General features: G+C 32.3%; 1 protein-coding gene across 1 annotated transcript; it reads right to left on the bottom strand.

Moving 5' to 3' along the window:
• Window positions 1-374: 374 nt before the first annotated feature.
• LOC145026295 (cytochrome P450 81Q32-like) lies at window positions 375-2,209 on the bottom strand. The gene is made up of 2 exons (XM_078976830.1): window positions 1,237-2,209; window positions 375-1,158 (listed from the first exon to the last, which is right to left on the bottom strand). The coding sequence occupies exons 1-2, from the start codon at window positions 2,125-2,127 to the stop codon at window positions 541-543; spliced, it is 1,509 nt and encodes a 502-aa protein (XP_078832956.1). The 5' UTR covers window positions 2,128-2,209; the 3' UTR covers window positions 375-540.
• Between the last annotated feature and the right edge of the window lie 10,536 nt (window positions 2,210-12,745).

The raw sequence follows: 12,745 nt of genomic DNA, 5'->3' as shown, positions 1-12,745 counted from the left end.
AGAGACCAAACATGCAAATTATCCAAAACCATAAGGATCATTCGTGTAATTTACTCAAAAAGATAAGCCAAGGCCAAATTATAACAAAGGGTTTAACATGTCTAAAATTATAAATTTATAAATAATTTAACAATTTTGTAACATGTCAAAACATATAAAACATCAATTTATTATATTTTTATACAATAATTAGGTTTGCTGACAATTCAAATAAACTCAATTATAATTTAAGTAATTTATTTATAAAATCTATGATAACATTTTTTATTAAATATTGGAATGTGATTGATATAAAAAAAACTTTTGGATTTGATTAAAATCAAACCATGTTTTTTTTTTTGGTTTAAAAGCTTTTAAAAAATCGTCTCCAAATATACCCATAATCCGCTTATTTTAACTCATTTCAGATTTTCCTATCAACATTATGCAACATGAAGGCAACTAAAGGAATCATAAGTATATTCGTAATCCCGCTGGTTAGAAACTGGAGCTAACCGACGCATCATCACCAACTTCTTCCGAATAAACAATCCACTTTAATTACAGCTCCGACAACAGATTCTCCATATGTAGACGTGGTTTACACTTGGCGACCAATGGAACAGCTTTAGGCATCGTAAGCCCAGGAGCTTCACTCATATCCACCATTTCTTCACTAATCCTTTCCCAATCAAAACACTGAATCATCGACCCCAAAGTCATCCCAACAACACGAACAGCCAACCCTTCCCCCGGACAACTCCGCCTTCCAGACCCAAACGGCAGCAGCTTAAACCCATCTCTTGTCCCTTCCACACCTTCAAACCTTTCCGGGTTGTAAGTTTCAGGGTCGGCCCACACTTTCGGGTCGTGATGTATCGCCCATTGATTCACCAGCACCATCGTCCCTCCGGGGATGTTATACCCTCCGATCACACAATCTTCTGATGCCTCGTGCGGAAGTATTGGGCCTGGAGGTTTCAGTCGAAGGGTCTCGTTTATGATACAACGAAGGTAAGGTAGATTTGATATGTCTGATTCATCAACAAGACGATCTTTTCCGACCACTTGATCGATCTCGTTTTGTGCCTTTTTTAGAACTTCTGGGTGGTTTAGTAGAAGCGACATTGTCCATTCCATGGTTCCTGCTGAACTATCACTCCCAGCTGCTAATAAAACCTGATCACAGAAAGTATAATAATCAGATAAGAAATTGACATGAAAAAAATTGTTATCATCTGATTATGTCGATCTTACTAGCACAAAGCTTCGGATCAATGCGTCAGTGTAGTATTCGGGATCGGATTCTTGTAGTGATAACAAAACTTCGATCATTGTCTTCCTTTTGTTTCCGGCTTGATCACTCCCTTTTGATTTGCGAAGCTCATCGATAATTCCTTGAAAGAAAACATCCCTTTTCTCCTGCAACGCGATCAACCTCTTCTCTAGTCCCTTCACTCCCAACCAACTTAAAATTGGCAAGTAATCTCCGATGTGTGAAGCTCCGGCGAGTATAAAGGTTTCATGTAGCATTTCCCTGAATCGTATTCCTTCTTGCTCCAACACCGGATTATCGCCACCGAAGTATCTCTTCCCGGCGATCATCCTCATCATCACATTCAAAGTCAGCTCATAGAAAAAATTCTTCATTGTCACCGGAGAAGAACCGGACGCTAGCTTACAGATCAGCGACCTTGCTTCCTCGGCTCTTATGTCGTGGAATTCGTTCAGACGATGGATTGATAGGATCTCGATGGATGCTATGCGGCGGAGGTTGCGCCAGTTGTCGCCGTAGGGCGCCCAGGCTAAACTAGTGTAGTTGACACCGATGATCTTCCCGAATAGCATCCGAGGGCGGTTGGCGAGGATGACGTCATTCTTGGTGAAGCATTCTTCGACGAGGGAAGGGGAGGAGATGACTACGACAGGGCGGAAGCCCAATCGGAGGCGGACAATGGGGCCATATTTGTCGGAGATTTTTGCCAAGGTTCTGTACAGTGGTGGTTTCAGAAGGTAGAGGTGGCCGATTACGGGGAGGGACGGGAAGACAGTTGGCGGGAAGTTGGAGATTTTGCGACGGAAGAGGGATGTGAAGAGGTAGGAAGCTAGAAGCAGTAGAAAGGAGACACATAGATAAGGTACTTCCATTGTTGAAGATGGTGGTGTATGATTCAATGGCGGATGTTGGGGTTTTTCTAGAAACGTAAATGAATTTGGTATTGATGAGATGTTCGGCCGTTATCTCGTAGGCATTAGGTTGATAGGTTGATGCAAATTGAATTTGGTATTGATGAGATGGTAGCATTTATCTCGTGGCATTAGGTTGATGCAAATTGGATAACCCTAACAAGCTTTTCATTTTTGGTTTAAAAGTTCCTTCATGTAATTTTTTGGCTTTCTAAAAGTAAAAACTTTATATTTACCGATTAAAAAGGGACATGCGATTTATAATACCGGGGGCCTATAAATGATGTGACTTTTCTTTATTAAGAAAGAAATGAATTAATGTATAAATCTAAACTCACAACTTTACACATACCCTCAAGCCAAATGTTTCATATGTAGCACCTCTTTAATTCTCGTCATTCCAAGCAATAGAATCATACGAGACATAATACCTTGGATGTGACATGTTTAACTCGAAGGGCAGCGAGGTTTCTAATACATAAAAGAACCAATATTCTCTTCTGACTATCCCTTTAGGAACGATAAAGAGGAAACGATACAGTAAAACGGGAAAAAATAATATTAAATCGTATATTCGAATAAGATGTCAAAAATATTAATTGATTTTAAACCACAAAAACAAAGATAAATAAATAAAGCTAACAATGAATAATAATATGATATATATATATATATATATATATATATATATATATATATATATATATATTATTTAGATAATTAATTTAAAAAGTAAGAATAATTTTATAAGAAATATATACAAATGAGATTAAAATAAAAAACAAATAAATAATAATAATAATAATAATAATAATAATAATAATAAATTGCTTAAAGAAAATGAAAAAAGAAAAAGAAATTATAATTTAGTTTTTTTATATGAAAAAGTGATCTAAACTGCAATATTCATAAACCATAAGATACATTCTATCAATTTTTAAACTTAAGGACCAAAATTGTGAATCTAATCAAAACACATAGATTATTTTTGTAATTTACTCTTTTAAAAGATAAGCACAAAAATTACTAAATGATTTAAAAAAAATGATAGCCGCGCACACCATCACTCCTTAGCATAACGCTATGCTAGGTGACATTCAAAAAAAAATGTTGCATGCTAAGGCACATATCACCACTCCGTCTAGTCTTATAACTAAAATTTACAACCGCATAAGCAGAGAAATCAAATCAATAGAAGATTCCATTAACAGATAAATCAAATTGAATAAAACCATAAAGCAAAACTATCATCGAAAACCCACCATTATATAAACCTAGAAAAGAAAATTGAAATCACTCGTTACAATCGGGATTCCGTTAACGGTGCAAACAAATCAATTGAGGAATTGATTGAGAAGTCGCTAATTTTTCAAGTTCATTTTCAAAGTTTACAGTTATTAGTAAGCTACATATGTTCTCATAAAATTATTGAAAGATAATGGAGATGATTAAAAATTTGGAACAATTTGAGTTTCGTTTTTCTTTTCCATATTACAAGTGGAATCTAAAGAAGAGACAAAGCTTTTGAGAAAATACAAGGCTACTATGCTAACAGGAAAGGGCTATCAACTACATGAGGTGATAAAGACCCAAGTAGCATCAAAATGTTCAAAATCCAATAGTGGTCGGAAATCCAATGAGCAAGATCCATATTGTATCAATGTATCTTACACTCGTCACCAACTTATTATTCCGATGACAATTCGATATAATAACAGAAACCCAAACCTAGTTCGAGACCTAGGAGGGAAACATAATGAAATAAGATAATAACAAGAATTGTGTTAAGGTGGGTGGTGTTGGTGTGGCCTTTCTATTTAATCTTTAGATAAATCAACAAAAAGAATTACATAAAGGTAAAAAAAATATCCATCAAAGGACTCAAATAAAATGACACCATAAATACCATTAAGTTATGATACATATCTAATTAGACTTGCAAGATGAACAATATATTTTCTTTCTTTTTGATTTCGCCGCATGAGTTTAGACCTTTTTCATTTGTACCACATGAGTTAACAACATTCACATATTTGGTCCTTTTTTGTGTTGGGTCATAATATTTTTCTATATTTACAGGTTTGATCGCTATATTTTATAAATTTATATGACTATAAAATTTTAGATAGATTTGGTCCTTAACTTTTGTAGACAATTTGAACATTGGACAAAATCACAATGATATTGTTGGGGACTTGGGGGAGGGGGGTGGATGTTAAATATTTACCCATATTTATGTATTATTAGTTTGTGTATAGGCTTGTATAGCCCAACCTTATCGTAAAAGGCCCGTGGCTTTGTAATTATTGAATATTAATTCATGTACACTCGATATTTCAAATCAAGAAAGATAATTTCTATAACATAATTCAGGTTAACAACACTCGATCAACTCCAAGATGTAGTTTTTTAAATAAGCTTCTACACCACATCTTCGACTAATTTGTCAATATCATTGGGCATAACTTCTAATTCGTACTTTTTTCTTGTATGTTTCTCTTCAAACTCCTTTACATATGAACAGGTTTTTTTAGCAACTTCTGGATTGGTGTTCGTCTTCTCTATCAGCCTTTAGTAATTATAAGTCATCCTTTTCTAATCATAGCTAGAGAAGTATCTGTTGGACCTTTTTTATCTTCCGAAAGGTTTGTAATTTTCTGTTTGTTCTTCAATATTATTCAAAATAAAAAGAAATCACATAATCTACAATAAAGAGAAAAAATAACAAATATGAAACAAAAACAAAATTCTTACAATTTCTTTGTAGTATCTGTCGATATATCTATTTGCCGGTATCCTTTTCCAAGTGCACACAACATTTCGACTAAAATACGTGGTTTCTTTTTGTCACCATTCAAACTAAATTAACTGGATATTTTAATCGGTAGTTTTAACTTTTAATGACTTTTATTATATCATATTTTAATAGTCTATTAAGCATATTATATCATATTACACAGATTGTTAATATATATATATATATATATATATATATATATATATATATATATATATATATATATATATATATATATATATATATATATATATATATATATATATATATATATATATATATATATATATATATATATATATATATATATATATATATATATATTTGTTATAATGAATTATCATTGAAGCAAATTATACCATATTTTTAAAAACTACTAAAAAAATATTTATGCATAGATTTTGGGGAATCGACATCTCGTTGTATATGACTTTTATTTATTGTTTATTGGTTTCGACGAACGTGGTAAACAACCTCACATAATAATTGTTCAATTACAATTTACAAACAATTAATGATTTCATAATTTGTATATAAAATGAAGGGATGAAGGCATGTAGCATGGGGTTAATTATGGGGACGGGATCTAAACCTACCTTCTGAACGATAAGAGTTGGATAGTGATCATTGGACGTGAGATTTGGATAGTGCGGGTTTTGGATTTTAATAATATCCTTATCCGGGTTTGGGTACTTTGGGTATAGGTTTATCGGGTCCGGGTAAACCGGGTAAAAACAATCGGAACCGGGTAAACCGAAAATCATGTTTTTGTACTTAAATTATGTTTTTTGTACTTGTATTCTTTTGGTAACATCATGAAATTAAAGATTAGTTCCATAAAAACAAGAACATTTAGGAATTATGGTGAATTATTAGTTCAACCGAAACTATCGTATCCGCTTTATTATAAGTCCGTTCGGTTTTTTTATTTTTATTTTTATTTTTTATTTTTTTAATTGTAGTAGAGTGTTTGGCCTTAGTTGTAGACTCCAGAAACATCTTATTTGCATATGTATCGAGTGAATTATGATCCTCTAAACATAAAATATCAAATTTGTTTTGTTGTTGTTATTGTGTTGTTAAAATTTTACTCGATTTTAAACTGTTATATCGACTTCGTTATAAGTTTATTCGGTCTGGTATTTATTTTAATTGTAGATCACTGTTTAGCCTTAGTTGTAGACTTAAGAAACACCGCATATGTATTGAGTGATTTATGACCCTCTAAATATGAGATATCAAATCTGTTTTTTTACCGCATTGTGCTGAATTTTTAGTTATTTTGAAACCGTCATAGCCGCTTCTTATAAGTCCGTTCGGACTGATTATTGGTCTTAGTTTTAGACTCCAAAAACACATTATTTGCATATGTAGTAGTGAGTGATTTACATGTCTCTAAACATAAGATGTCAAAACACTAAGAGTACGTTTGGTTGTGAAAAATTGTTTTTATTTCCTAAGAAAATATTTTTAGAAAATAGAGTTGAATTTTTATTTTCAGTTTTTAATGAAAACGTGTTTGATTGGAAACGGTGGAGTTTTCATTTTTCATCTTAGAAATTTGGAAAACTTTGAAAAACTGTAAAATTCACTTTTACAACTTATATACAATTTGGAAAACTGAAAATCTTAATTTTCTTAGAAAACTTTGGAAAACTAAGGGTGCGTTTGGTTGTGGAAAATTGTTTTCATTCTAAGAAAATGTTTTTAGAAAATAAAGTTGAGTTTTTATTTTCAATTTTCAATGAAAAATTTTAAAAACGCGTTTTGTTGAAACCGGGGAAGTTTTCAATTTTCATATTAGAAATTTGGAAAACTGTAAAAATTACTTTTCTAATTTACATACAATTTGAAAAATTGAAAATTTTGGAAAACTCATGGTGCGTTTGGTTGTAGAAAATTTTCCAATTTTCTAGGAAAATTTTCCAAGAAAAACGGAAATTCTGAAAACGCGTTTGGTTCGTTTAGTTTTCCAAAGTTTTCTAAGAAAATGAAAATTTCCAGTTTTCCAAATTGTATGTAAATTAGAAAAGTTATTTTTACAGTTTTCCAAAATTTTCCAAATTTCTAAGATGGAAAATGAAAACTCCACCCCTTCCAACCAAACGTGTTTTCATTGAAAATTAAAAATGAAAAGTCAACCCTATTTTCTGAAAACATTTTCATAAAAAATGAAAACAGTTTTCCACAACCAAACGCACCCTCAATGACCCAAAGGTGTTTTCAAAATTTCCGTTTTTCGTGGACAATTTTCCTAGAAAATTGAAAATTTTTCTACAACCAAACGCACCCTAAATAAATCAAACGCGTATTCAAAATTTCAGTTTTTCTTGGAAAATTTTCCACAACCAAACACACCCTAAGTATCAAACAAATTTAGTATTTCTGAGTTTTCTGGTTTTAAACCCACTTTATCTAGTCCTGTACCGGAACCGAAACCGGAAACGGTTCCTATATACCGGTTCGTTTTCCAGTTCTACTAAGTATAGTTAATTGGTTTTCGGATTTTCCAGGTCTGGATCAACCCGAGCTACGTTTGGACCCACTTTCATCCACATGTGAGATTAAGGTGCACATGGGAAGGTCTTCCAAACGAGGATAGGTCTTTCGGCTGAAGGACAAAACAAAAATCTAGTCAACGAGGAAAGATCGAGGGAGTGGAAGCATACTTTTAAAAAAAATTTACTATCAAATACTAGATGCGTAATCACATCGCCAAAAACACTTATAATCAGATTTCTAAAGCATCAATAAATTAACAAGAAAACGATTGTTATATTATTTAGGATCAAAAGTTAAAATTAAAAAAAATAAAAAATAAAAAAAAATAAAAAAAAAACCACACCAAAAAACTGCTTCCATTGATCGGCAACATAAATGACCATTAAATATTTTAATACTAACGGAAAGGAGGTAAAAGGCGGGTATATGTATTATCCTTTTAAATTTATTGACAAAATTAGGGGGTGATTGAAAAAAAAAAAAAAAAAAAAAAAAATTATTGTTAATTTAGGTTATCTCCTCTCCCTATACTAATAAACTAGGTGTGAGATCCATGTATTACATGAGTTTAATTAAAAAAACAAATATAAAATTTTAATAATTTGAAAAGTATGAATTTATAAGAAAAATGAGAAAATTTTGAATTATTAAAATTAATGAGATTTTAATGTATTGAATACATTACTTATATAAACTTTTTATAATAAATACTTTACATATATATAACCTTACACATTAAATGTAAAATTTTAATTTAATAAAATGACAAGTGAAAAATAGAAAATTTTAAAAATCTAGAAAATTCAATGTGTCCAAATGAATAAGAAAAGAACAAATGGCAAAAAAACCTTCATTTATTAAGGAAGAATAATAGTCCTTTTGTCATGTGTCACAATGTTAGACATAGTAATAAATATGATAACACTTATCAATCTATTGACACTTGTAATTAATATCATGATACTTATCAATATATTAATTCTCAATTTCAAATTTCAAATTTTAAAATTTAAATCGCATTTTAATTAAATTAAATTAATAATATTAGAATAAAAATAAAATAAAATTTATACAAATTATAATAAAATAAAATTTATACAAATTATAAGATGATATATTTTACGTATTTATTTGAATCAACGATTATAATTTTATATATAACTAAAAAAATATCTTTTAATTAATAAGTTATTTAAAATTATTAATTAATAGTTTTGAGTTTTTATTTAAAAAGTTTAAATAATTTTCTAACCGTGGTTCCCACGGGTTATAAACTAGTAAACTAATAAGTAAATTTAAGGTAACTTATGAAAAAATGACTTATTAAAAGTTTTTTTTTTTACCGAAATCAGTTATTTTTATCAAAATAATTTTTTGGTTTATAACGGAATCAGTTATTTTTATAGGGTAATAAGTTCATTAAACAAACTAATGTTATTTTTGACGTACTAGCTGAAAAGTTAGCTGTTAAATAAAAATTTAGCAGATATCTGAGAAGCTAACTGGTAAAAAATAATGTTTGGTAAAACTAGCTGAAAAGCTATAAATATATAAAATTACATAAAAATACATTTAAGAGTATTTATTTTTATAATTAATTAATGGGTATATTTGAAATTTTTTAAAAAGCTAGTCTAAGTAGCTTTTCAAAACGTTAGCTTATAAGTTACTTTTTGGTTTGCCAAACACGACAACATAAAAAAACTTAAAAAATAAGCTAGTTGTGGCGCACAAAACACAACCTTAATAGTGGAGTCTGAAGTTGTAAATATATAAAATTGTGCATTTTTATCTTGGTTTTGTATACACTTTGTTAGATACCAAATTTTATGTGTTTAGAGATTAATAAGTTAGTTGATTAGTTTTTATTGCGTCGATTTTTCATTTTGGATAGAAATGGAAATATTCTATAAAAGGAAAACACCATTTAATTTAGGTTGATTTGTGATCAATAATTCAAAATGTACCATTAAGTTATTGTGTTTTGTGGACAATGATTTATGTGTTTTTATCAACAATAAATTTAGGTTTCACGCATTTATAATGTTGGAAATCGGGCCTTTTCTAGCATCCCGTTTAAAACAAAATAATTAAACATTAAACCCGGAATCCCACGAGGTAATTTTTATTATTATTTTGTATTATTATAGCCCCGAATCAAATAATAATTAGCGAGATGTTGGTTTAAGGGAGCCAAATGGGAAGATTTAAATCTCCGGGGGTTAAAGTGTAATTTCGAGATTTATTTTGCAAATGATTTTAGAAGTCAGGGGGTGTTTGGTATCATTTGGACTTAATATGAAAGGATTATGGATGGGTGGGGCTAAAAGAGTAAATTATGTAGATAAGTTGAAAAGAATTTGTCAATCAGGGGCTGCATGGTAATTTTTGGGACTTAAGTTGAAAAGATTTTCTATGTAGAGGTACCAAACGTGTAATATATGCAAATGTTTGAATATGGATATAGGTTGAACCCTTGACCCTCGTCAGCCTTCATATTTATACATCATAACCCACATGCACCCCGTCTAACGCTAACCCTACTTCTCAACACCAGCCGCCACCTCTTTCCTCCATTGTCCAGCTGTCGCCATTGTTGAAGACGTTTCCACCACCATCGTCAAACGTTGTGATCAGCCGAGAGAGAGAGAGGGGGGGGGGGGGGGAGAGGGAGATCTACCACACATGAACCCTTCTGCTACCTCCATCCGACTCTTTCTTGTTCTTCAATTTGTTGAAGCTCTGAGCGACCACCGACCTTTCTCTGTTCCTCACTAGCTACGCTCAGTCCACTGTCGCAGTTGTTGGAGCCACAAGACCACCGAGAATTCATTGTTGTCGTCTCACTGCCGACGAAGACGTAAATGCCGCCACATGTCGTGTTTCAGTCGTAGGGATTAAATGCCGACAGGCGTGGTGACCGTTGTGGTTCGTGGTTTGTGATGAGGTTTTGTTAGGTACATTTCATGTACCCATTTTGTAGCTTTATTTCATAAAAGTACATTGCATATAGGCTTAAACTCATGCATTTTGCATGTTTTTCGGGATTTTTCATGAGGCAATTTCATTCAAATACTTTTGTGATATTTTAGGGACTTTTAGAGGAAGGATATTGTTGGAGGAGGTAAATAAAAGTTGTGGACAAAATTTCAGGACTTGCGGAGCACCGAGGAGCAAGATATCAAAGAAATGAGAATTTTGGCTTTACAAACGTTTACACGGCCGTGTAAATGGAAGCCTTGCGTTTACGCGGGCCGTGTAAACGTAGATTTCTGACAGTGTTAATTTACGCGGGCCGTGTAAACGTAAACGTGGGATTTAAAGCAGTTTTTCACCATTCTTAAAGGGGGGAACCGACTTTTTACTTGGGGGGTCGACTTTTGGAGTAGAGAAGGCGAATTTCTTGAGGATTTTGAAGTTGATTAACAATTGGGAACATTTGATTTCATTTTGTAAGAACTTTAATTTCATTTTCCAGATTTGTGATCTTGTTCTAGCCATGAGTGGCTAGAACCCTAAATTCTCCAACTTTATGTCTTGACATTTGGATGTGATTTCAATCATATGACTTGATGTTTGCTTTCAATTTTCTATCTAGTGAATTTGATTTTGTCTCAATCGAATGTTTGATTCTAATTGTGATTCTTATTGGCCATTTGAATTAGGGTTAGATCATTCAAGTTATCTAATTGCAAAATCCGTAATTATTTTGTAAATTGGACTAGGTAACAAGCACTAATCTGATTTCTATTGAATGAAATTAGTGTAAATCTATTCACACATTCTTATGCTCCCGAGCTTATGAGGAGTATTGAATGTTATTGGGAACATTCACATAAAGCTCAAAGCAACCTTTCAATCCAATTCTAAGAGCTTGTTTAGATTAGGTTAGGATTAATCAAAGAGCTTGTTTTGGTTAATTATTGTGGTGAATGGGAAGTGTTAGAGCTTGTTAACACTTTCAAGTACCAACTTAGATAGAATTAAACAAATATCTTTTCATCCATGGAATCACATTGCTAATTTGTCTTGCATAGAGTTGGAATTCTCACAAATCCTAAATTTGTTTCATTTAGTTGATCATTTACTTATTGCTTTATTCTTTTGTTTAAATCATTGCATACCAACCCCCCATTTATATGACCATTATTGTACCTTCCGCAAAAAGGTATAAGCACTTGTCCCGTGTCTCTGTGGATCGACCCTGCTTACCTTGTATTACATTTTTAGTGCAAAGTAACAGTGTTTTGGAGTCATTTTGTACCCCTTCATTTGTTGGGTTTGACACGCTTAACAAATTGGCGCCGTTGCCGGGGACACGGTGTTACTAATTGTTTATGCCAAGCATTTTGTGAGCAGGTGCTTTCAAAAATAAAAAGTCTGGTAGAAGATAAGTTTTCAATTGAAGGAAGTGGTGAGAAGGTTAATGTTTTGTAAAGGCCCACCTACTTAGAACAAAGCACATTTAAGGGCCAAGTCGAGCCAACGACTTAAAACAAGGGCAGCTAACCGGGAGGCAACCCGGGGTTATTTTTGTCCTTTCTTTTAAAACTATTTAGTCTTTAATAAGTTTTTTTTTTATGTCCCAAATGGTTTTAACTTATTTTTTATGCCTAGAAAATGAATCTCCGGCTCCAAAAGTACTTCACGGATAGCTTGGGGAGGATGAAGAGGAGGTTCTCACCACAATTGCAAGGCTCGAAGAACGATTTGGTAAATTCTTTCCATATCTTTAGTCGTTCATATTTTGCTTAAAAATTCAATTGGTTTGCATTTGTGGCTGTTTTGGACCCATTCCCAACCCAGCTACCATCCTCCACCATCCGACTCTCAATAGGCTGGTTATGTCTCTCTCCAAGCATCGAGGACGATGCTTATTTTAAGCTTGGGGAGGGGCATCCATCCATGCATAAATCCCGTTGCATGTAGGTTGCATGTAGTTTTGTACATATTGCATTAATTTTCATTTCATTTTCTTTTTCATTTTTTTTCTGCATGGAAAATTTTTCAAAAACCAAAAAGATTTTCTTTCTATTCTAATTAAAAAAAAAACGATCCAATCCCAAGCATCCGAATCTTTTCAAAACAGTTAAGCTGGTAAATGAGTCATGTGCCTTGAAATTGGCTTGCTCTTTTTATTGAAAAATCTAAAAGCAAGTTAATCACACACGAACACACCTCCCGAAGCTACTTGTGCAAAACAGAAAATGAGAAGATTGTCAACATTGGAGCATAATAGTAGGTATGAGTCAATTCGTTGGGACATATGACCGGTCTTAT

The sequence above is a fragment of the Lactuca saligna genome, chromosome 1 (genome assembly GCF_052625555.1).
Source record: "Lactuca saligna cultivar CGN05327 chromosome 1, ASM5262555v1, whole genome shotgun sequence".
Lineage (NCBI taxonomy): Eukaryota > Viridiplantae > Streptophyta > Magnoliopsida > Asterales > Asteraceae > Lactuca > Lactuca saligna.
This window is presented reverse-complemented; position numbering and strand designations above follow the sequence as displayed.

What these genes read in the sequence shown, in the direction of transcription:
- LOC145026295 (XM_078976830.1), bottom strand. Translation starts at nt 2,127, where the DNA reads ATGGAAGTACCTTATCTATGTGTCTCCTTTCTACTGCTTCTAGCTTCC. An exon ending in TGATCCGAAGCTTTGTGCTA is followed by an intron (nt 1,159 to 1,236) that starts GTAAGATCGACA and finishes TTCTGTGATCAG; the next exon opens with GTTTTATTAGCAGCTGGGAG.